The sequence below is a fragment of the Cervus elaphus genome, chromosome 1 (assembly GCF_910594005.1).
Source record: "Cervus elaphus chromosome 1, mCerEla1.1, whole genome shotgun sequence".
In the NCBI taxonomy this organism is placed as follows: Eukaryota; Metazoa; Chordata; class Mammalia; order Artiodactyla; family Cervidae; genus Cervus; species Cervus elaphus.
This window is the reverse complement of record NC_057815.1, coordinates 44404967-44428293: the sequence shown is the minus strand read 5'-3', so window position 1 is coordinate 44428293 and position 23327 is coordinate 44404967. Positions and strand designations below refer to the sequence as shown.

Below are 23327 nucleotides of genomic sequence, written 5' to 3'. Positions count from 1 at the left end.
TGTTTACTCAAACTCATGTCCATTGAGTCGGTGATGCCATCCAAACATCTCATCCTCTGTCGTCCCCTTCTCCTCCTGCCTTCAATCTTTCCCAGCATCAGGGTCTTTTCCAGTGAGTCAGTTCTTCACATCAGGTGGCCCAAGTATGGAAGTTTCAGTTTCAGCATCAGTCCTTCCAATGAATATTCAGGACTGATTTCCTTTAGGATGGACTGGTTGGATCTCTTTGCTGTCGAAGGGACTCTCAAGAGTCTTCTCCAATACCATAGTTCAAAACCATCAATTCTTTGGTGCTCAGCTTTATAGTCCAGCTGTCACATCCATACATGACTACTAGAAAAAAACCATAGATTTGACTAGACAGACCTTTGTTGGCAAAATAATGTCTCTGATTTTTAATATGTTGTCTAGGTTGGTCATTACTTTTCTTCCAAGGAACAAGCATCTTTTAATTTCATGGCTGCAGTCACCATCTGCAGTGATTTTGGAGCTCAAGAAAATAAAGTCTGTCATTGTTTCCACTCTTTCCCCATCTATTTGCCATGAAGTGATGGGACCAGATGCCATGATCTTAGTTTTCTGAATGTTGAGCTTTAAGCCAACTTTTTCACTCTCTCCTTTCACTTTCATCAAGAGAATGGGATAGTCTAGAGATCTCTTCAAGAAAATTAGAGATACCAGTCAGAATAGCCATCATTTAAAAGTCTACAGATAACACACTGGAGAGGGTGTGGAGAAAAGGGAATCCTCCTACACTGCTGGTGGGAATGTAAACTGGTATAGCCATTATGGAAAACAATATGGAGTTTCCTCAAAAATCTAAAAATATAATTGCCATATGATCCAGCAATCCCATTCCTGGCCATCTATCCAGACAAAACTCTAATTTAAAAAGATACATGTACCCCTATGTTCATAGAAGCACTGTTTACAATAGCCAAGATATGGAAACAATCTAAATGTCCACCGACAGGTAAATGGGTAAAAAAAAAAAGTGGTACATATATCAGGGGAATACTAGTCAGTCATAAAAAAGAATTAAAATGCCATTTGAGCAACATGAATGAACCTAGAGATGATCATACTAAGTAAATCAGAAAGACAAATACCATATAATATCACTTACATGCCGAATCTAAAATATAACACAAATGAACTTATCTACAAAACAGAAACAGACTCACAGACATAGAGAACAGACTTGTAGTTGCCAAGAGAGCAGGGATGGTGGGGAAGCATAGATTGGGAGTTTGGGATTAACAAATGCAAACTATTATATATGTGTGTGTGTGTGTGTGTGTGTGCAACTGAATCACTTTGCTGTACAACAGAAACCAACTCAACACTGTAAATCAATTATAGTTCAATGAGTGTGTGCTTCATTCATGTCCGACTCTTTGTGACTGCATGGACTGTAGCCTGTCAGGCTCCTCTGTCCATGGGATTCTCCAGACAAGAACACTGGAGTGGGTTGCCGTGCCCTCCTCCAGAGGATCTTCCCGACCCAGGGATTGAACCCAGGTCTCTTATGTCTCCTGCATTATTCTTTACCATTAACACCACCTGGGAAGCACTAAAATAGAAGCAAACAAACAAACAAACCTATTTCCAGGATTTGATCCCTGGAGAAGCCTGGATCAGAATTTTCATCTCATGGTGTCTTTTACTGCTTACTCACCTGTGTCTGTCTCATCTTCTTAAGTGCAGAAGTTTTGTCATATCCTTTCCTAGTAATACCCATCCCCAGCTACATCCTCTCCCCACCCCCCACCCAAGACTGAGCACACAGTAGGTGCTTCAGTTGTCGTCCCTAGACAGGTTGTCCCCGAGACGGGCTCCCTAGACAGGGACATGTCTCTTGACACCAGGTGGCAGCATTGGCCAAAAATTCTCTCAGAACTCTGCATCTAGAACTGTCAGTCAAGTAAAAATTTAAAATTTTATTTCTGGTACAAATGATAAATATTTTGCATTAAAAATCTGGAATTCAAGTTTTCCTCATACTTCATGCTCCCTCCCTGTTCCAGAACCTTACAAAAATACTTCTGTTTAGAGGGAGCCAGCCGGCACCTGCTCCCTCGGCCAAGTCCAGGTTTGCAGAAAGGCACATACGGTCTGTGTCAGGGCTGGGGATGGTGGCCTCAGAGGCCAGTGGTGAGAGGAATGCGTTGAGATCTGTGGCTGGGGCTGCTCCCCCTCCGGTGCAATGATTCTCCCCCTCCTTGCTGGGCAGTGGGACGGTGCACAGGGGCCAGGTCCTTCCCAACGGTGGGGCAGGGGTTATGTGTGGGGAGGTGGGTATGACAGGCACAGACACCTTTCAGGGTCTAAACCTTTGAAGAGTTAAATAGGAGAGTCATAGGCTGTCACATTTTGGGTGCTTGAAAGTGAACACTTCGGGGAGATGAAGGAGGGGAGGCAAGCTTGGAGAACCCCCCTTCTCCCTGGGTCCCCGAGGAAGGCACAGGGCAGGAGTGGGGGCTGCCTTCATGAGTTAACCCTTGCCACACCACACCCCTTTCACAGTCACAGATGAGGGGGCCAGAGGCTCCGGGATTAGGTGATGGGAAGGAAGAGCGATAAGGCCTTGGTTGTCGGGGCTGGGGGGGCACCCCCTCTGGCGGCTCGGGGAGGGGCAGCGGGTCCCGGGCAGCTGCCCCGGGGACCACCCCTCATCCCAGCCTGGCTACGGGTCCTCATCCCAGAGGCACAGCTGCTTCTGGGGCACGTAGAAGTCGAAGCTGTAGTTCTTCCGGCAGCTGCGGATGCCGCACTTGTAGGGCGCTGGGCGGTCGCGGCCGTGGCAGTACTTGAGCATGCAGGGGTACCAGGCCAGGCTCAGACCATAGCGGCAGACGCAGGGCTTCCCGCGGTCCCCCACCTGCCCGCAGCGAGGCAGCAACACCTGCTCCGAGGCCTTGGGGAGAGCCTCGAACACAGAGCCGTCCACACCTGGGAGAGAAGGCAGGGGTCAGGGCGGGGGCCTCCCCGCACGGCCCCTTCAGGCATCCCAGGGCCCCCAGGAGCTAAGTGTTATCATCCTTGTTTTACAGAGGAGAAAACTGACCCAGAGAGGTTATTGGCCTGGCTGACGTCACACAGTAAGTAGGGATTCAGGACTGTCTGACTTCAAGGCATCCACTTACCCTTGCCAGTGCCACGCCACCCTATGCCTAAAGCCATTACTGTGATGGACATGATGGCACAGAGGCGTGGGGAGGAGGAGCAGGGAAGCAAGGGAAGCTTCTAAAGGAGGTGGTATCTGAGGAGGGCCAGGGAGGGAAGGGCCAGCACAAACATGCTGGGGAAGCCAGGGTAGCCAGGACACAGGGTACACTCGGGCGGGGTGCTGGGGGCACAGAGCAGTGACCGAGCCCAGGCTTGGCTCAGCGACCCCGGGAGGGACCAGCCCCTGGTCCCTGGGGGACAGCATGTGGCTTGCACCTCGGTCTGGGGTGCAGCCCACAGGGGAGGGGCGGGTGTTGTGGGGGGCACGGCCACAGCTCTGTCGGGTATTTCTTTTTTTAAATACATTCTTTTATTTATTTATTTATTTTTATTAGTTGGAGGCTAATTTCTAAATCCAGTGGTGCTCTGGGAGGAATAGGCATTTCTCTTATGCTCAGCCAGCGAGGCAGAGGACCAGGGACCTGGCGTTAGAATGGCGACATCTCTCTGCCCTCCTTACAGAGAGGAGCCGAGGACAGGGCTGGGAAAGATGATCGGGAGATGGGCCAGGAGTGAGGTCACACAGGCCCGGAAGGCAGGGGCCACACCAGGATGGGAGGCGTTCTACAGGGCCTGGGGGAGAGACGCTGGGCCCCCAGAAGGTGTGAAGGGAAGAACTGGAGCTGAACTCTGAGAGGCAGCAGCAGAGGTAGCCAGGTGGGAACGGGTGTTTTTGGGCCCCATCCAGACCCTGCTTCCTGCGCATGTTCACCACAGGTTTCACCTGTGTTCTCACTCAGGGCACATATGGGGCAGGGGTAGGGGTGGGGAGGGTGGAGTTGTCTGGGAATTCCCTCCTCAGGGCCTAGCAGAGTCACTGTTCTGCATGTCCCTACCTGGAATCGATCCCTTTCATTGACTCTCCTCAATAAAGAGCCACACAGGCATCACTTCCTCCAGGAAGCCCTCCCTGACTAGTCCCAGCTGGGTGGAGAATTCCCCTATCTCATTATTGCTCCCCATCATATTTGGGATGATACAGCAGTGGGCCACACCCAGCTGACCTTGCTCCAGCCAGAACCGGACGTCTTCCTGGCGGGTGTAGATGGCATCCACAGCCTCGGCACACACGTTGCGGAGATGGGGGCTCAGCAGCGCCCCCTGGCTGAAGTTGACAGCGATGTCCATGTGCATTTGCTCTGGGCCCCGCACCTCCTCAGCCTGCCGCACTGCCCGTGGGTTTTTCTGTGTGGAAGAGAAGAGTTGTTCCCACCCGCCTCAGATAGCGCTCTGCCCACTCTTTCCCTGGTCGCTGATTGTCAGACAAGCCCAGGCTGGCTGCCTTCAGATCCTTGGGGCCACCTGCAGGGTGACAGTCAGGGGGAACCAGCCCCCCTTCAACTGGTGGAAAAACTGATACCCAGGGTACAGTCAAGCCTTTTTAGCCTGCCACTGGGCTGACCTCTGAGACCTAAGGGAGAATTCTGACATGTTGCTGGGAAGGTGGGGGTGGTGTTGGAGGTGGGCAGGGCAGGCCAGTTGTCCCAGGGTCAATGACCGCTGGGGTCCTGTACTTTCCAATATCCAGGTAACTGAGTTTCTCTGGGAAAAGCAGACAGAAGGGTGGGACTAAGGACAGGTCCTGCTGAAGAGTTTAGGGAGCTTACATGAGGCTGGGGAGAGGCCCAGGGTCGGGGAAGGGACTGGGAGCAGGCAACAGGCTGAGGGGTTCCAAAGCTGCATTGAACACTTTACATGCTCCATCCCACTTAATTCTCACCATAACCCATCTCTCAGTAAGAAAATAGGGGCTTTGAGGGACTTTTCTGGAAGGCCAGTGGTTAAGACCAAGCTTCAAATGTAGGGGGTGCAGGTTCCATCCAGGGTTGGGAAACTAAAATTCTACATGCCCTGTGGCATGGCCAAAAAAAAAGAAAATAGGGACTTGGAAGGGAGGTGACACGTTTAGAGTCACCCAGATGCTGAGTGGCAGTGCCAGAGCTGAAGGCAGATCTGACTTGCCTCCATCATAAACGGGGAGGGGCTGAGGTTGGCGGCAGGAAGAATTTGAGAGATGGGGGTTCAGTGCAGACTAGGGATCTGGGGTTATGGGATCAGGTGTGGCCTGGGGCATAATCAGGGGGTTCAGGACTAGAGGCTGAGTGTGGGCCCAGGGATTAGGTGGATCAGGGTGGGGTGGGAGATTGAGGTTGGGGTGGATGGGGTCCAGGCCAGGGCTCAGCTGCAGGGGTGCGTGTGGGCTCTGGGGCAGGCCTGGGGTGGGCACTCACCTGCCGGAGCTTGGCCATGGCCTCGCTGGGAATGATCTCATTGTGGTGCAGCCGGGTAATGAAGCAGAGAGCCTGGAACTGACTCTGCCCCTTCTCCAGCTCCCCCAGAATCAAGGCCCGGAAGATCTTTACATCCTGATGGGGAAGGGCAGAAGGATGGGGGCTGGTTGGAGAGGGTGGGGACTCCTCACCAGTCCCCCCACCCCACGCAGTGCTCAGCTCAGACCCCCCCAGAAGACACAGGCATGGACACTGTCCTGCAACAGGCACCTCCCTCCTACTGTCCTGGGAATTTTTTTTTTCCCATTTAAACCCATGACTTAAAAGAAAGAACACACCCCAGATGTTCCAAAGCCTTCTGGAAAATTCACAAGAGTGAACCGCTAGAAAGCTTTCCAAAACAAGGCTGTTTAAAAAGCACAGAACTTCACCTTAAAGGAAACCACCCCTTTTGGCACCTGGTTCATTCATAGCTGATGCTTCCCCTCTGTGGCACCCCTGTGTTCCCTGATCAGGGTGAGTCAGGGCCCTTACGACCACCTGACTAGGGTGTCACAAGGGAGAGGCTGCACTTTTTACAAGCACAGATCTCAGAGTTCCTCTCGCGGACTTTCCCATTCAGTAGGTTTGGGGAGAATGCCCCCGGTGCTTCTGGTCATCCAGGCTCCTAGCCACCCGCATCTCAGATGGAGGTGGCGGGGTCAAGATGGGGTTAAGAGCAGACACGGCAACAGCTGTTGCCAACGCGCTGCGATGGCTCACCTTTCCCCTTCCCTCCCCACTTCCCCTTTCCCCGTGGGGTTACTAACGGCATGACCAGCAGGCCAAGGGCTCCTTCCTGTCACTGACTCACTGTGTGAATCAGGGGGGCCAGAGAGGGGCAGAGGAAGAAGGGAGAGGGGCTGTGGGATGGGATTCCCTTTCCAAACGGGCTGCTGAAACCCTGGGCACCCTAGGTGTCCCTTGCTCTCACCCAGCTCTGTGCCTTGGCTAATGGCCCCCGATGAGACATCAGCAGGTCCCAGTCAGCAGCGGTCTAAGTGTGTGAAGATCCCCTCGGCCTGGGAGGGACCCTGGTCACACTGATGGTTCCTCCAGGAACCCTAGTGGTCCTGTACCAGCGCAGAGGATATAGAGCCTATATAGATGTGAATCCTTCAATGACCGTGCCCTGGGCTCACTCACCAAACATCCCGGTTCACTGAGCACTTCCTGCCATGTTAAATGCTCTGAGAACAGGGTCTGAGGGGCCCCCTTGGACTCCGGTGTAGGCAGTGAGGGACCCAGGGTTCCCCTCCAAGTCTGCAGTGTATTAGTGGTGTCCAGGCTCATCTCCCAGTTTCTCTAAGCCTCGTTTGTAAAGTGGAATGATGCCACTTTTACCTGAAGGGTTGTGATGAGGACAAAACAGGCTGCTGTGAAGGGAAAGCACAGAGAACGCCTGCCCGGAGTCAAGTGCTCAGAGGCGCTGGCTGGGGCCACTGTCCCACTGCAGGTGACCAGCCAGTGCTACAGGTGATCTCAAGCGGGTCAGTGCTATCATCCCACAAATCCCCATGCCCTTTTTGTCCTTTTTATTTTTGTTTGTTTTAGAGTCTTGATGTGGACCATTTTTAAAGTCTTTATTGAACTTGTTACAATATTGCTTCAGTCTTAAGTTTTGGTTTTTGGGTCCCAAGGCATGTAGGATCTTATCTTAGCTCCCTGACCAGGGATCAAACTGGTACCCTCTGCGTTGGCAGGCAAAGTCTTAACCACTGGACCACCAGGGAAGTATCTCCCCACCACCATCCCCATGCCCTTTGGAATTCTTCTGACTCTACAAGGACTTTCCCTACTTCCCTTCACTGTAAATGGTCTCTGGAACATTGAGGGGTGGGAGTGTCCAGGGAGATTTTCCACCAAGATTGTAGAAAGGGAGACTGAGGCCCAGCTGGTGAGAAAGGTTATGTTAGGTTCCTCCTGGTCCCAGACTTGGAGGGAAGGTGAATCACAGCTCGGGTAACCTCAGCTTCCTCTCAGCAGGAAATCCGCTCTCGGGCCATGAGGCTAGGTTCTCTTTGCCCTGCCAAACCTCGGTCATCCAATCTTCCACACCCTCGGGCCGGCTGAGGGGAGACTGGAGTTGGTACATGTGTGCATTTTCCACTTGGTTTTTGCCAGGTGAGACTTGATACCAGATTTCCCCTCCTGGGGCTGAGTTAGGCGGATGTCCCTGGCAGGACCCCCAGGCAGGATCCAAAGTCTGGGTATTTTCAGCCATGACCCTTGAAGAGAATGCCTTCTGGGATATTCACAGCATCTTCTCCAATACCACAGGCACGTGCCATAGCCTGTGGTCTGTGGGCTACCCTGAGCTGGCCTCCTGGCTTGGACACCGCCCATCTACCATTAGCCAGAGAAAGTATTTGAACTTCTAGACCAGACCAGGGGATGAACGAAATCTGTCAGAATATCTTCCCTGCTTCTAGATTAAATAACAGTGTCAATGACAATAGCAAAATGCTACCAAAATGGGAATTTGACTGCGGGTGAAGCAAGGGGATGAGAATTTTTTGTTGAGATAGATTTCCTCTATGTCTCTCATTTATTTTTACAAAGGACAAAGATTTATTGAAGTTTATAACTGGAAGGGACAAGTCACTGTTACCGTGAGTCAAAAAGAATATACTGCCCCATTCAAATCTTCACAACAACAGGAGGTAGTAACTACGATTATTACTGTGTTTGGATTGGATAACTTGCTCAAGGTCATGAGACCAAGGGGAAATGCAGTCAAAATTTTTAACCCAGGCAGCCTGCCTCCAAAATCCAAATTCTCGCAACCACAATGCACAACTGCTTCTATATCAACTAATCCAATATCTTTGATGCCCAGTTACAGACCAGATGGTTAGGAGTCTGCCTGCAGTGCAGGAGACTCAGGTTCGATCCCTGGGTCAAGAGGATTCCCTGGAGAAGGAGACGGCAACCCACTTCCGTATTCTTGGCTGGAGAGTTTCATGGACAGAGGAGCCTGATGGGCTACAGTCCCTGGGGCTGCAAACAGTCAGACACGACTGAGCAACTACCACTTTCACTTTCTAAAGAAACTAAAGCTCAGGCCCAGAGAGAGAGTGTGGTCTGCCCACAGCCACACAGCCAGTGAGTAACAGAAGAGAATGCAGGGCCCTCTTCCTGCCACGTGGTCTGCGTGTCCTCTGCAGACCTGCCCCAGGACTATGGTGGCTCCCATTCAAGGTTGTGTGTGACTAACAGTCAATAGCATCTGACGCAAACATCAGGGTAAGATGACGCAGGATCACCTTTCTAATCCCTCTGCCTGTTCTGCCCAAGGCCTCTGTAAACCCTGAATTTTCCAACCTTCTTAACCTGTATCTCCAGGAAACCAAGTTCCCTGTGCTGAGCCTGGGAGGGAGACAGCAGTCCAAGCAGCCGGATCTCTGTGGCTCCATCATCATGACCAGTGTCTCTCCTACCTTCTACTCCCCACACCTCAGACTCACTCCCAGGGCCCCCTTTCCCTCCAGCACAGAGGACAGGGCAGGGGGAGAGGGCCCCCTGCTTCAGGGAACATCTGACCAGATGCTAAGCTCCTGGGTTTCCTCCTTGCCCAAGAATCCCCTAAGATGATCCACCCAGATGTGGCCTAATGTCCAAGGCAGATGACACAGCTGGGGAAGAGCATATCGCAGGCTTTTCAGGCCCAGGTCTCAGGCTAGGACGTCCAAGATGGGCAGTTTCTAAAGGCTCCTTCTCCCATGGGCTCCTAGGAACCTCCAGCCCCCCAGGAGCAGGCCACCAGGAAGAAGAGGAGGGGACAGTTACCAGGGCTGAAACTGGGCCACACAGAGGGGATGGTCACAGAGATACGGCAAGTCCCCTATACGCACTTTGAAGTTGCGAACGTTCTAAGATGCCAACGTGCATCTGGTTCCACCAAGGAACCAGAACCTGTGCCATCAGCGTCAGGCGAGTGAGCTTGCAGCTTGCCCTCCGTCTCCTATTGCTGACGATCCTTCAGCTCCACCGTCTCCCACCTCCTCTCCCTCCTCCAGTCGGTAACTCTTCTTGCCTGTTCAGTCGATGCCAGCCCCTGTATGCCAGCTGCTGTGCTGTACTACTGTACTTTTCAAAGTACTATATTGTAAGATTAGAAATGTTTTATTTTCTGTGCTTTTTTAATGTATTATTTGTGTGAAAGTATAAACTCATGACAGCACAGTACTATATAGCCAACTGTGTTAGCTGGTACCCGGGCTAACCTTGATGGACTTAACGAAAGGGAACTTACTGTAGTGAGCACTTGCTGAAGTCCTTGGTGGGTGGTTTAAAGGTTCTCAGAGAGCAGGATAGTTAAGAGCAAAGGCTCTGGAGCCAGTGCTGCCTGCATTCAAACCCCGGCTTTGCTGATACACGCCATGTCATCCTGGGGGATGCACCTGACCTCTCTGTATCTTAGTTTCCACATGTGTAAAGTGAGTACAACCAACAATACCTACACCTCAAGGAATTCCTGTGAGGAAAAATGAGTGAAAGGTCTCAGAACAGCATGGGCTGGACTCAGGAAAAATGAGTGAAAGGTCTCAGAACAGAATGGGCTGGACTCCTTCAGTTTTTCTCTAGAATTGTTGCAATCCCTGGCCTAGCTCCAACTGTGATCAACTCCAGACCTGCAGAGGCAAGAAAAAAGAGCTTTCTTCCAGAGACACACCAGAGCCCCAGAGAAGTCAGGTGACTCTGCTGGAGCTTGCAGGTAATCAGCAAATCGGTGGGAGAGCGCTGACTAGCATCACAGGTGGCAGGGCCGGGCAGCGGGCAAGACCAAGGTCAAGGCCCCAGTCTCCAAGGGACTCATAGGAGAAGCTCACCTATAACTGAAGTCAGTGCCCATGATGAGGCCTAGGCTTGAGGCTTATGCAAAGTGCTATAGGATAAAGGTGGAAGTGAAAGTTGCTCAGTTGTGTCCAACTCTTTGCGACCCCATGGACTGCATGGTCCCTGGAATTCTGCTATAGGGTAAAGGATGGTTGAGGAAGTGCTCCTGTCCCTTTGGGCGTGGGGCTGGGAGGGGTGGAGGGAGGGAACACTTCAACTAGAGCAGGGGTCCTCAACCTTTTTGGCACCAGAGACAGGTTTCGTGGAAGACAATTTCCCCATGAACCTGGTTGGGGGGCGGGAGGCAGGCATGGATGGATGGTTTGGGGATGATTCAAGCGCGTTACATTTATTGTGTGCTTTATTTCTATTGTTATATATTAGCTTCGCCTCAGATCATCAGGCACTAGATCCTGGAGGCTGAGAACCCCTGTACTAGACTGAAGGATATTTCACTGGTTCTGGACAATGAGAGGATAGGGGGCTTTCTAGCCAAGAGAGAGGCAATTACAGAAAATGTGTGTGTGTGTGCTGTGTGGTCAGCCGTGTCCGACTCTTTGTGACCCCAGGGACTGTAGCCCACCAGGCTCCTCTGTCCATGGGATTTCCCAGGCAAGAATACTGCAGTGGGTTGCCATTTCCTACTCCAGGGGCTCGTCACGACCCAGGGATCGAACCCACGTCTCTTGCACCTCCTGCATTGGCAGGCAACTTCTTTACCATGAGCGCCATCTGGGAAGCCCCATTACAGAAGATGGGGAGGTACATAAGGCATCTTAATGCCCCCACCCATCTATCTTGTCACACTACTGTCTTATGGTCTGCCTAATGCCCTTCCAAGGCTTCTTTTGTCCTCACCATAAAGTATACCCCCGAGAGGCTGGCATCCACACCTTTGCTGACAGTTCTGAGCACTGAACCAAAGAGACGGCGGTTTCCAGAATAAGCGAGGCCATGTGCCTTTCTATGAGTTGATGCCTGTCGGGGATACCCTGTCCCATCCTGCCCAGCATCCCTCAGGACTCAGTTCACATGCATCCATCACCCCCAGCAACCTTCCAGCAGAGTTGGCCAGGTCCAATTCCTACCTTCCTCCCACTGTGTCTGGAATGACCTCTTTCCTTGTCTTTCCTTCCAGACTCAACTCCTTGAGGCTGGGATGGTATATTATTTGCAGTGTATCCCCACCCACTAGAACACAACAGGTGCTCAATACATATCTGGAAATGAATAAATGAAGGATGGACTGAACAAACAAGAGCAGGCCAGGGTCCTAAGGAAAGTGATGGGAGTACAGGAAGGGGAGGGAGGGGAGGGCAGTGAGAGTGGAAGGAAGAGGCTGGTGCGAGGGCAGGGACAGGGTCTGCGAGCCCAGTCAAAGAGTCTGAGCTTCATCTCGCAGACCACTGGAAGTCATCACTGGATTTTCAGCCTGGGGGTAGCATGCATGAATCTCTGGCTTAGAGCTGAATCAGAAACTTGAGCTGTGCTAGGCCAGCGTGCATCTTAGTCCTTAGTGCTCGTGTGGTGCCTTCTGCCTGGGCAACAAGTCCCCCAGGCCCTCCACACTGTGCCCCTGGCTCAGGACAGCGGCTCCGCCTTATCTATGCAGTGTCCTCAGTCTGACACAAAGCTGAGCGAAGGCACCCATGCTCTGGGGCCTCCATGGAAACTTCCTGCCCCCTACAAGAAGAGGGCTCTTCTTGGGCTTCCTTGTACCTGGGCTCCTGCAGACTGGCAGTCCTGCAGCTGCAATTTTGGCTTCTAGAAGGTTCAGGGGAGCTTTTTCATGCTCCAGTGAGGTTCCAGCAGGGGATGTGACCCTCAAGGTCACACAGCTGCAGGGCCAGGCCCAGGCGCCCAGATCTCCTGACTCAACCCAGTGATCTTTCTGCACTTCCCAGCTCCCCACTGAGCCCTCTCCCAGATATTCTATTCTTCTCTGCATCCACTCCCTGCCCGAGACCCTCTGTATCTCACTGGGAGAAGGCTGTTCTGGGAAAAGCAGGGGGCAGCCCTCTGCACTTATAAGAGCAGACAGCCCGTGCCAGGCCCCTGCTGCTGCCTTCCGGGGGAGAGGCTCCAGGGAAAGCTCTGTGTTGGGGACAGGAGGCGACCCCGAAGACAGAGCCTACGGGAGCGCCGATGACCCTGGTGCTGTCACATGAGTCCAACTGCCAGCTTCCAGAATGAAAGGGGGAAACAAACCTCTCTTGTTTTGACTGCTGTGAGGTTTTATGTTACAGCCAAGTCGAATCGTAACTGTACACACAGACAGACACCTGCTTGCCCCATTCAGAGGCCACGTGGCCATAATCTTTCACCCAGAGGTGCCGATTCTCGAACGATCTCCCACGCTTCACCCAGCGGCACTCAGACCCCCCATGCCCCTCCTGCTGGGACCCATACTTCCGCTCGGCCGTGGGCCCCTCCTCTCTCGCACCACTGCCCCTAGGAGCACGTTTCCTCCCTTGTGGCCTCTCCCAGGAGTCTCCATGTCACCCCCTTTCTCTTGATCACCCACAACATCCCTCGCATGTAGTCACACATGCCCATCTTCTCCCAACAGGCTCTCCACACCCTTCTCCCGCCCTCCCTTCTCCCTCCAAAGTCTCTCTCTCTTTCCTCTCTCTCTCTCTCTCACACACACACACACACACAGAGCATCTTCCACGCCTTCTCACACACCAGCCTCTGCACCCACCGCACACAGGCTGTTACACTCACCTACCTCCAGGCACTCACAGCCGCCTCTCTGACAAGCATCCTCTCCCAGTTCCCCTCCTCAGCCTAGCCTGGCCAACCCCTCCCCGCCCCCGCCCTCCTTCCCACCACCAGCTCCCAGCTCCCACTGACTCTGAGCGCCCTTCCTCAGCCCCCTTTTCCAGAAAGCCCGCCGTGGGGAGGTGCGGGGAGGCTCTCCCGGAGGCTCTCCCATCTCAGACCTCGCTGCCCACCCAGCCCTGGACCACGGGGGAACTGAAAATGAAGAGGGCCAGATGGTGGAGCTGCTGTGCTGCGCTGGGCTGCTCAGTCGTGTCCAGCTCTTTGCTACCTACCCCGTGGACTGTAGCCCGTCAGGCTACTCTGTCCATGGGGATTTTCCAGGCAAGAATACTGGAGTGGGTTGCCATGCCCTCCTCCAGGGGAATCTTCTCAATGCAGGGATCGAACCCAGGTCTTCCACAATGCAGGCAGATTCTTTATCATCTGAGCCACCAAGGAAGTCCAAGAATACTGGAGTGGGTAGCCTATTCCTTCTCCAGGGAAACTTCTCCACCCAGAAATCAAACCGGGGACTCCTGCATTGCAGGTAGATTCCTCACCAGCTAACCTACCGGGAAAGCCCAAGAATACTGGAGTGGGTAGCCTATCCCTTTTCCAGGGGTACTTTTCCTCCCAGGAATCAAACCAGGGACTCCTGCATTGCAGGTAGATTCTTTACCAGCCAAGCTACCAGGAAAGCCCATGGTGGAACTGACCTTCCCTCAAAAGCCCTCTCCCAGCCCACCTCTGGGCCAGCGCGGTTACACAGCCCAGGCTGGAGGCTATGCTCCAGGTCCCCGCCAAGCACCTGCTCTTCTCTCCCTCGGACAGCTCACACTGTGTCCCGGGAGCTTCCTCTGCCATCTTGGTCTCCTTCCCGTCACACCAGAGTATGAGGTTTTGAGGCCCATCCTGAGCCAACCCAAATATTTACTGCTCGGCTCCTGGCTGGAGCTGCTTTATAGCTAGAGAGGGGCTGGCTTCCCTGTGCTGGGGAGGTGAAAGGTCAGCCTGGAGGGGCAGCCAGGGAGCAGGGCCCTCCTCACCCCGCACGGCCACCCCAGGAGCACCTGGGCTGCTCTGGCCGGACCCCTGGAGAGGCACAGAGGTGAACGGAATCAACCCAAAGCCAAGCCAAGCACACTCCCCGGCTGGTGCCTGGGGAGGCAGGCTGCCCTGTTATGAGATGCCTGCAGACCCCAAGGGCTACGCCTAGACAGAGACTTCTTGTTACAGGTCATCCGTGCAACCACCCGCTGGGGGCAGTGCCCCCTGCCCTCCCCCAGGCCCCCAGCGCTCTGTCAGCCAAATCCCAAAGGTCACCACTGTCCCAACTGCTCCAGGAACAATGTGCGGCTTTATGTGGATCAGCTGCACCCCAATGTCCCGCTGACTCAGGGCTCCTGAGATGAGGCTCCACGCTTCCCACTCACTTGCATTCCCAGCCCCAGCGCCTCCCTCCCTGGCCCCTAGCTCTTCATCAGAATCTCCCCTGCCCCGCCGAGGGGGGCCGGCCACTTCAACACTTGCCAACTGAAAGGATGGGAGTCCTAGCGATGCCTGGGTCCCCAGAACAGGAACAATCTGCGTGGCTGAGGGAAGGAGGGCTGGGGCCCTGGCTGGAACAACTAGGACTCTTCTCACCTGCCTCCGCTGGCCTCTGCTTTGCTGAGGCCTCTTACTCCTGACAACATGCCTCCAAGCCATCATACCGTATGAGTGTTGTGTCTGAGCCTGGGGCTCAGAGAGGTTAAGTGACTTGTCAAGCCACACGGCTGGTCAAAGGCAGAAAAAGGTACAGTGAGCGCTCAGGAGAATCTGTGAGCTATTTAAATAATGGTGCCCTCACGCCCATGGTCTCTCTAGGAGCCACGAGGGGAGAGGAAAGAGGAACATCCCAGGCTCAGTGAAGAGGTCAAAACTCAAAATTCGTGGTGGGGGATGTGGTGAGCTTGGCGGAAGGGGTCCAGCCCAAGTCTATAAGCAGGAAAGTTTCTCCGTAGATGTGTCCCTCTGCACCGAGGCTTTTTTCAGCCTCCTTCTTCCTCTCCCCTCCCCTGTTCAGCTTTCTTCAGCCTCTGGGAAGGGGCCCATTTATATGTCACAGCAAGCACAGGCAGTCAGAACACAGTGGAAGAATCCCTGGGTCCCCATCCTGGATCGTTAGCTACTGATCTTGTCCAAGTCACTACACAGGCATGAGCCTCAGTTTGCACATCTGCGAAATGGATGCAATACCCACCATACGATGTAGTGGTGAGGATCAAATGAGGCCAGGTGTGTGAATGCCACCGTCAGTGTGTGATCTGAGTGACCACTCAGTGCGTGAGACCTGGACAGCTGTGATTCTTACCTCAGAGCTGGCCTCTGTCTCACCGGCACCACCTCTGTGACCCTTGGGAAGCCTCATGGGAAGACCCTCACTTCCGTTTCTCCCCCATCATAACAGAAAGTCACTGACTTGTCCCAGGTGGCAGTCCTCATGGCGCAACCCGGGATCCTCTGCCAGGACTCCACCTGGACACAGGCTTTCAGGGAGTGGGAGGTGCAGGCCAGGCTACCGTGGGGCAGGGCTGCTGATCCCTAACACAGAGGGGGCTTCCTCAGACACGGCAGAGGGACTGCTGTCAGAACCCGGCCCCACAGGCACAAGCCGGGTGGTTCTGACGACTTCTCATGAACTCCTGTGGGGAAATGCCCTGGACACCACAAAGCTCTGGGTCTCTGCTGAAAGCACCTCTACCGTATTCTGTTCCCCAAAAGACACCCTCTCCATCACATGTCTCCACTACAGATCACCAAACTGCAGGGACCCAACATAAGCTGGGTAGGTGGACACTGCACCCTCAGAGCCTGTCCTGTCTGACATCCCTGTGATGTGATATCCTATTAGAATAAACAGCCGTAGGCATCAGTCTGGCTATTTGCACATTCCCTATCTTTGCTGACTCTCTCACAGCCTGCAGCCACTCCCCCTACCCAGACAGGGAGCCCCCCAAGGCACAGATGACTGTGCTCTCTGGACTGCTCCTCCCTCTGACCCCACCCCCCAGGGCATGGGTGCCGAGGGCATGGGTCCCTTGGAGTGACCTCGAGCTGACTGGCCCTGTTATATGGACCCCCTTATCTTGGCTCTGGGTTTCCTTGGTGGCTCAAACAGGAAAGAATCTGTCTGCAATTCGGGAGACCCAGGCGCAGTCCCTGGGTTGGGAAGATCCCCTGGAGAAAGGCATGGCAACCCACTCCAGTTTTCTTGCCTGGGGAATTCCAGGGACAGAGGAACCTGGTGGGCTACAGTCCACGGGGTCGCAGAGAGTCGGACATGACTGAGCAACTAACACACACACACACACACCCCTTGGCTGCAGCATGGCCCCTCTTGACCCCCACCCTCCACACATTTGGAGTCTTGGGCTCCTTCCTCCCTGCTCCCGTTGCAGCCATGATTCACCGCCACCCCCACCCGCCCTTTGTAGCTGCCCAGGACTTTCTCTTATCTTTCAGTCCCACCCTCCCCGTCCCGTCAGCACCAAACCACACCACTTGAACATGACTCATCCCCCTCCCCCAGCTTCTGGACATTCAGACTGGGGTGAGAGAGACTCAGAGGGGAAGGAGAACTTGGATGGGGAGAGCAACCTGGGGGAAGGGGACTGAGACGGCGGTCAGAGCAAAAGCCAGGCTGGACAGTAGGGATGGTGACATGCCCAGTGAGCCTGTACATTTGGGTATGATTACACGCATAGGCTTTGGGTTATAAAGAAGAGCACTGCCTACTGAGAGCGTATGATGAATCAGCAGTCTTGTGCTGAGGGCACAGAGAAGGAGGCCTCGGGTCTACATGCTGATTAAACACATTAGGGTTACTGTGGATAGAACGACAGGTTTCAACTAAATGACTGAGTTGGGGCTTGACCTTCATTTCACAGCCTAACCCTGTGCCTCCTCCAAGTCCCTCCGTCCCTGGAGCAACTCTGCCAGGGCTTCCCAAACGTTGCTGCTCACTGGAATCACCAGGGGCTCTTTAAAAACCCTGCTGTCTGGTACCCACCCTCAGACATTTGGACTTAATTGGTCTGGAGTGCAGCTGAGGCCTGGGTTTTCTAGAGCTCCCCAGGCGATTCAAATGTGCAGCACAGTTTGGGAGCCACCGAGATGCAGCATGGTTTTTGAAAGCTGAGCCCTGACCTGATGGTCAGCAGCCTGTGGGCAGGGCTTACAGTCACGCACGATGGCGATGTGGTAGCTTCGGGGGCCTTGCAGAGTGTGTGATCCTTGCCCGGGCTCCGTGTCCTATAGTGGGCTGATCACTGTGACAGCTTTACTGGCTTCAGGTCCAGCACGGCAGTGTGGGGAGGGCCAGGCGGTGCTGGAGCCCTGTCTCCTGGCAGAGGCAGAGGGTGGGAGGGGCGTGGAGAAGGGGCTGGGACAGGGGTGCGACCGGCTGGAGGAGGGCTATATTGCATCTAGCACAAGGGGCCTCACTGCTGCCCTGGGTAGCAGGACACGACTGGGTGACTGCTCCCTGCAGAGGGGCTGGCCAGCAATTCTGGAGTATGACGGTTAACTTCCCATGTGCATTTCATTGGGCTGAGAGATGCCCACAGAGCTGATAAAACATCTTTTCTGGGTGTGTCCAGTTAGCGTGTCTTGGGAAGATATTAGCATTTGAAACAGAAGCCCGAGTAGAAGGTGGCCCTCGCCAGAGCGGGTGGGCATCATCCAATCCATTCAGGGCATGACAAGAACAAAAAGGGTGGAGAACAGCAAATTTGCTCTCTCTGCAGTGAGCCGGACATCCATCTTCTCCCACCCTTAGACGTCAAAGCTCCTCGTTCTCCGGCCTCTGCACTCACACTGGAATGACACAGGCCTTCCCGGACCTCCAGCTGACAGACCACAGACTTCTCCGCCTCCATAATCCTGTGAGCCAACAGCCCCTTAAATAAAATCTCTTCCACAGCTCTGTGGTGGTGGTTTAGTCACTAAGTCGTATCTGACTCTTTTGCGACCACAGTGGACTGTAGCCCACCAGGCTCCTCTGTCCAAGGGATTTCCCAGGCAAGAATAAATTGGAGTGGGTTGGCATTTCCTTCTCGCAGGGAGATCTTCCCCACCCAGGGATCCAACCCGTGTCTCCTGCTCGGCAGGCCGATTCTTTACCACTGAGCCACCTGGGTGTATTTCTCTCCTATTATTTCTGTTCTTCGGGCCTGGGTGTATTTCTCTTCTATTATTTCTGTTCTGCGGGGGAGCTCTAACACATGGAGCTTCAGAGAGAAGGTTCTGATGAGGGACTAAGGCTCTTCCAGGCTCAGTGCTGTCTTTCCGTGTGACTTTGGGTCTGTTGTTCAACACCGTTGCACCTGAGCTTAGCAGAGGGTCCCTGCTGAGATGTGATGTGAGCCAGTGATAATTATGAAAGTCAGTGGCTTCTATTTCTGGAGCACTGGGTACGGCAGATGATACACAATGAGTATTTCATATACGTGGCTCAGTTTAGTTCTCACAACGACCATGGAAACAGTACCATTATCATCCCCATTTTACAGATGAAAAAATGAAGACTTGGAGAGATCAAGTAGCTTGCCCAGGGTTAAATTACGTCTGTCTCCTTTCAGTTTGGACTGTTTCCCAAAGGTGACAAAATGGCCAGTGTTACTATCCCTAAATGAACTAGGGACTGTTCCCAAACCATTTGGTACATGGAATAAAAGAAATACCAAGTCCAGGACTTTCTCCTACAAGAAAAGTCATTACTTCTAGATAGAAGCTTCTCTTGGAAATCTGCCAGAGACCTTGAGGACTGGGCAAGCAATAAGAGAGGTGACCCACCCCAGAAAGATCACTTATAAAAGCTGCTCTGGCCAATGCAGACCATGGACTAGGGTGGAGATAAAGGCTATTCCACTCCACTCCCAGCCTTCCCCAACTCCACCCCACCCCAGGCCAGCTGAGAAATCCAGAGTAGGAAGGGGCCTTGGAAAGCTGGTTCTCTTCGGTGATTTCCATTCCCAATTCCCTCCCTTGCTGATGAAACTGGAGATGCCAGAGGGCGGGTGTGAAACGCCAGCTTCTGGGTCAGAGGTTACCCTGAAAAGCAGTCTTTGGAAACCTGGGTGGAGGTTTGAACTGCTGTGGAGAGCTTTGAACTGCTACGGGGATTAAAATGAGGCTCTTACAATCAGCTCCAAATGGATTCTCTAACTGGGCAGTTGGCCCCTCACTCTACCCTCAGCCCCAATCCCCAGGCCTGCACCCCACTGCCACTGGCCTCTCCCCTAGCCTTGCCCTCAGGATAGAGCAATAAAACCTTCCAAGCTGCAGCTAGAGGCTATAAAAGCTGAGCCCTACTCGTTGGCTCTCTGACCGGTGTCCTACCCACAGTCTTGGCTGCTGGAGTGGTCCCAGGAATGGGGAAGTCTCTCGAGGGTTCCAGCACCGCCAAAGAACAATGGGCAGTAGGGCAGGAAGGTGGGAGACTCCTGGGCTGGCCTGAGGCTCACTCTCAAGGACAAAGGGCTTCAGTGGAAGGTTGGAGGGGACGCTTAGACTCCTATTTCCCCTATTTGGGTTTTCCAGGAAAAGACCAGACTTGACAAAATTCCCCTGGAGTTTAAGTGGGGAGGCAGGAGGTGTTCCGGCCCTGTCAGCTTTCCTCTCTCCACACACACACACTCACCTGCCCCTGCCTGAACTTAGAACCTAGCTTAGGCCTGCTGAGTAAGGAAGGGATCGCACATTCCTCCCAAACGCAACACTCAAGCACCCCTACCCCCACCCCACCACCCTCAACAGGTCTCCCTGCATCCCTGGTCAGTCACAGCCCAATAGTCTAGGGACAGATCAGCCGTCAAGCCCCACCTCCACCGTCCGTGGGATCACTGGCCCCCAACCTGGTATACCATCTACGGCAATGTGGCTGGGTCCCTAGGTGAATCTACAAACTCTGCCCTAACTCCTCTCAAGCTCTGGTCTCCAAGAAGAAGGAGAGACAGGCGGTTCAGATAGCTGCCCCAGAGCCCTGGGCTTCCCCAACTGCTGGCTGTCTCATCGGCCTTCCCTCTCCCCTTCCCCAGAGCCTCCCAGGGCCTCTTTCTACAGGAGAGGGAAGTGGGGAGCACTCTTCAGTTGATCAGGAGACTCCCTTGAGTACCACACCTCACCCACCTTCTTTCCCGCCAGGGTTCCTGCCCCTGGGTCACCGTTACTCGCTGCCCTTCCAGGCCCGCTTCCTGATAACCCGGAGTACCTCCATTCTCTACCCCACCTCGCAATCCAGGGGGCCAGGCCCACCTACTTGCTCCCTTCACCATACACACACACACACACACACACCCCGAGGGGAGGCTGGTCTTTACCCCCTTCCCCAGAATCTGAGCCAGAACTGAGGGTTGGTCAGCCCTTCTGCCAAGCAGGATAAGAGGTGGCACCTCTCCCAGAGCCTGGGGACCTCACCCGGGCCCTCTCCCCAGGTCCTCCACTGCAAGTTCCCCAGATTTTCATTCCAAAGAGAAGAGGTGGCTTCTCCTTGGCCTGAGGGGCACATGGGACACATAGGTCCGCCCAGGAACCCCCTTCCCCAGCCCAGGGAAGTGAAACAAGGAGAGGTGGTACATGGACTCCACGATGTCAGGGCTGGGAGAGCTGGCATCACCCTCTTGTGCCTGTACAGAGGCGTGAAAGGAGGCCTGGAGAAGGAAACGGACTTGTCCTAGGTCACAGAGAGAACCCAGGACCTCTGGTGCCTGGCCCAGGACTTTTTCCTGGTAGAGTCTGAGGGACTTACTGCAGAGAGGGAGACGGGGTTAGTAACAATGACTCTAGTAGGGTCAGCACCTGCAGGGCGCTGGGAGACCTGGAAGAGGAAGTGCGGAGCTAGCTGGTCAGGGGACTGGGCGCTCAGAGTGAAAAGGTGAAAGGCTGCAAGGGAGAGTCTGAAGGGCAGCTCCTGGGGAAGAATGATGGGCGCTGGGGAGCAGGGCAAAGAGGTGTGGAGAAGAGCCCGTGTGACCTTGGCTAAGTCGCGTCCCTGTCCCTCTCTGGGCCCAGTCCTCAGGCCAGCAGACGGGACCCCCTCAGGCACGCAGATTCCGCCGCCCCCCGCCCCGCCGCCGGGCAAGCGACGGTGCCTCACCTTCTTAAAGTCGGCGGTGAAGGAGACGAGAGTGCCGTCGGGCTTGCGCAGCTCCAGGCTGATGCTGTCGGCGTCGCTGTCCGCCTGCAGGCTCTCCTCGGTCACCTGGCCGTCAGGCAGCCGCACCCGCACCCGCAGCTCCGACGGCGCGCCAGCTCCAGTCCCCGCGCCCACGCCGCGCGGCGCCCCCAGCAGCGGCACGAGTAGCGGCAGGAGCAGCAGCGCGGGGGACGCCCGGGGGACCCCGCGGCGGCCGGGCGGGCGCATCCCTGGGAGCCGCCGCCGCCCTCGCGGTCCCGGCGCGCCGCGAGCGGGCGGGGAGCTGCGGGGCCAAACTTCGCCCGAACTTGAAGGCTAGTTCACGGCGCGGGGGCGCGGCTCCCCCTGGGGCTGGGGGCTCAGCCGCGGGGCGCCAGCGACTTGGCGCCGAGGCACGTGGGCTGCGCTCCGCCGCGCGCCCCGCGGCGGCTCCGAGGCGGACGCCGGGCTCCCGGGGTCCGTCCGCCTCCCAGTCCCAGCGCGGCGCCTCCCGCGGCCCCCGACTCCGGAGCTCCGAGACTCTGTTTTGCACTTTTCATTCAATCCCACCCCCCGTCACTTCCTTCAGAAAACAGAAACCACCAGGACCTGCCTTAAAGAGACCGCGCACCTCTCGGCCCTTAAAGGGCCCGCGGCGGCTCTCCCGGCGCTTGGCGGCGGCCGGGGCCGGGGGCGGGGTGGCCGGGGCGGACCGGCGCGCGGCGGCCTGGTGGGAACTGGGTTTCTCAACCGCGCTCCCTCCCCGTCGCGCCCCGGCAGCGACCGGGCTGGCCCGGGAGTTGACTCTCCTGGCAGATCCCTTCCTCCCAGCAGGGGCGGGACGGGTGACTCTTCCCCCGCACCGCCCCCCGCCCCCCCGTCCTTCTTTTTTGGCTCGTTCTTGTGCCACGTGGATGAAAGAATCGGGCTTGGTGTTTTAGGGGTTTTGTTTGGTCTTTTCAGTTTCTCTGACGCGGCGAATTTCTACACTGTTTCTGCGAAATCGGACCTCACCTCGCGTTCAGACTTTTTACTGCCATAGATCTGGAGAGAGGGGCTGAGGTTCTGCTGGCGTTGATGTCTGTCAGGTGTGAAATCTTGATCAGTCAGGCCGCCTCTCTGGACATGGCCCTTGAAGTGCCCGCATTCTCTGAGCCCCTGCGCAGGTTCTTTTCGGTCTGGTCGCCCTTACTTTCCCCATTCACGACTTCTCCCCAGTCCTGCCCACCTCTCCAGACCCCTGTTCTCTCTCCCACCAATAGGCTGAGCAAATTCAGGATAACAGTAGATTGCAGACCATTCTGGAGGATGTCCAGGGACTCGAGATGTGCTTGACCATCAGAGACTCTCCCACAAGCGCACAGAAATGGGGTCCCTTGTCATGCACTCCAACAGTGAACTGGGTGAAGGCAGGAGGGATGTGGATTCCTGCTTCCTCTGATTAGCTGTGTGCTTTGGAAGCATTTAAAAAGTTCTTTGGGCCTAAGTGTCCCCAGGGTATAGTGGGTGTTGCTGAGACCTACAAAGTCCTGCCAGTTCCAGAAGAGAAAACGCCAGGGGGATGTTCAGAACCTATTGTTCCTTGATGTTCACTTCACTTCTCTTTATTCTGTGTTCCCCTAATCTTTCCCAGATCTTGATCACAGATGTTGAATACCCTTCTCTTCAGCCTTCTTCCCATCTAGGTTTTCCCCAGCACAGGTTAGTAATGATGACAGCAGGTACCCAAGCACCCAGGGACCATGAGGGTGCCAGCAGAGTTAGATGCCTTGAACTGCAGGGGGTGCCCAAAACCACTTCCTTACTACTAGCCCAGAGCTCTTCTTACTACTGAAGTCATGAAATGGAAAGATGCTTGCTCCCTGGAAGAAAAGCTGTAACCAACTTAGATAGCATGTTAGAAAGTAGAGGCATTACTTTGCTGACAAAGGTCCATCTAGTCAAAGTTATGTTTTTTTCCAGTACTCATGTATGAATGGGCGAGTTGGACCATAAAGAAAGCTGAGCACCGAAGAATTGATGCTTTTGAACTCTGATGCTGGAGAAGACTCTTGAGAGTCCCTTGGACT

General features: G+C 54.6%; 1 protein-coding gene across 1 annotated transcript; it reads right to left on the bottom strand.

Moving 5' to 3' along the window:
- Nucleotides 1–1920: 1920 nt before the first annotated feature.
- On the bottom strand, nt 1921–21543 carry OAF (out at first homolog). The gene is made up of 4 exons (XM_043901095.1): nt 21241–21543; nt 5460–5594; nt 4233–4413; nt 1921–2952 (listed from the first exon to the last, which is right to left on the bottom strand). The coding sequence occupies exons 1-4, from the start codon at nt 21505–21507 to the stop codon at nt 2687–2689; spliced, it is 849 nt and encodes a 282-aa protein (XP_043757030.1). The 5' UTR covers nt 21508–21543; the 3' UTR covers nt 1921–2686.
- Between the last annotated feature and the right edge of the window lie 1784 nt (nt 21544–23327).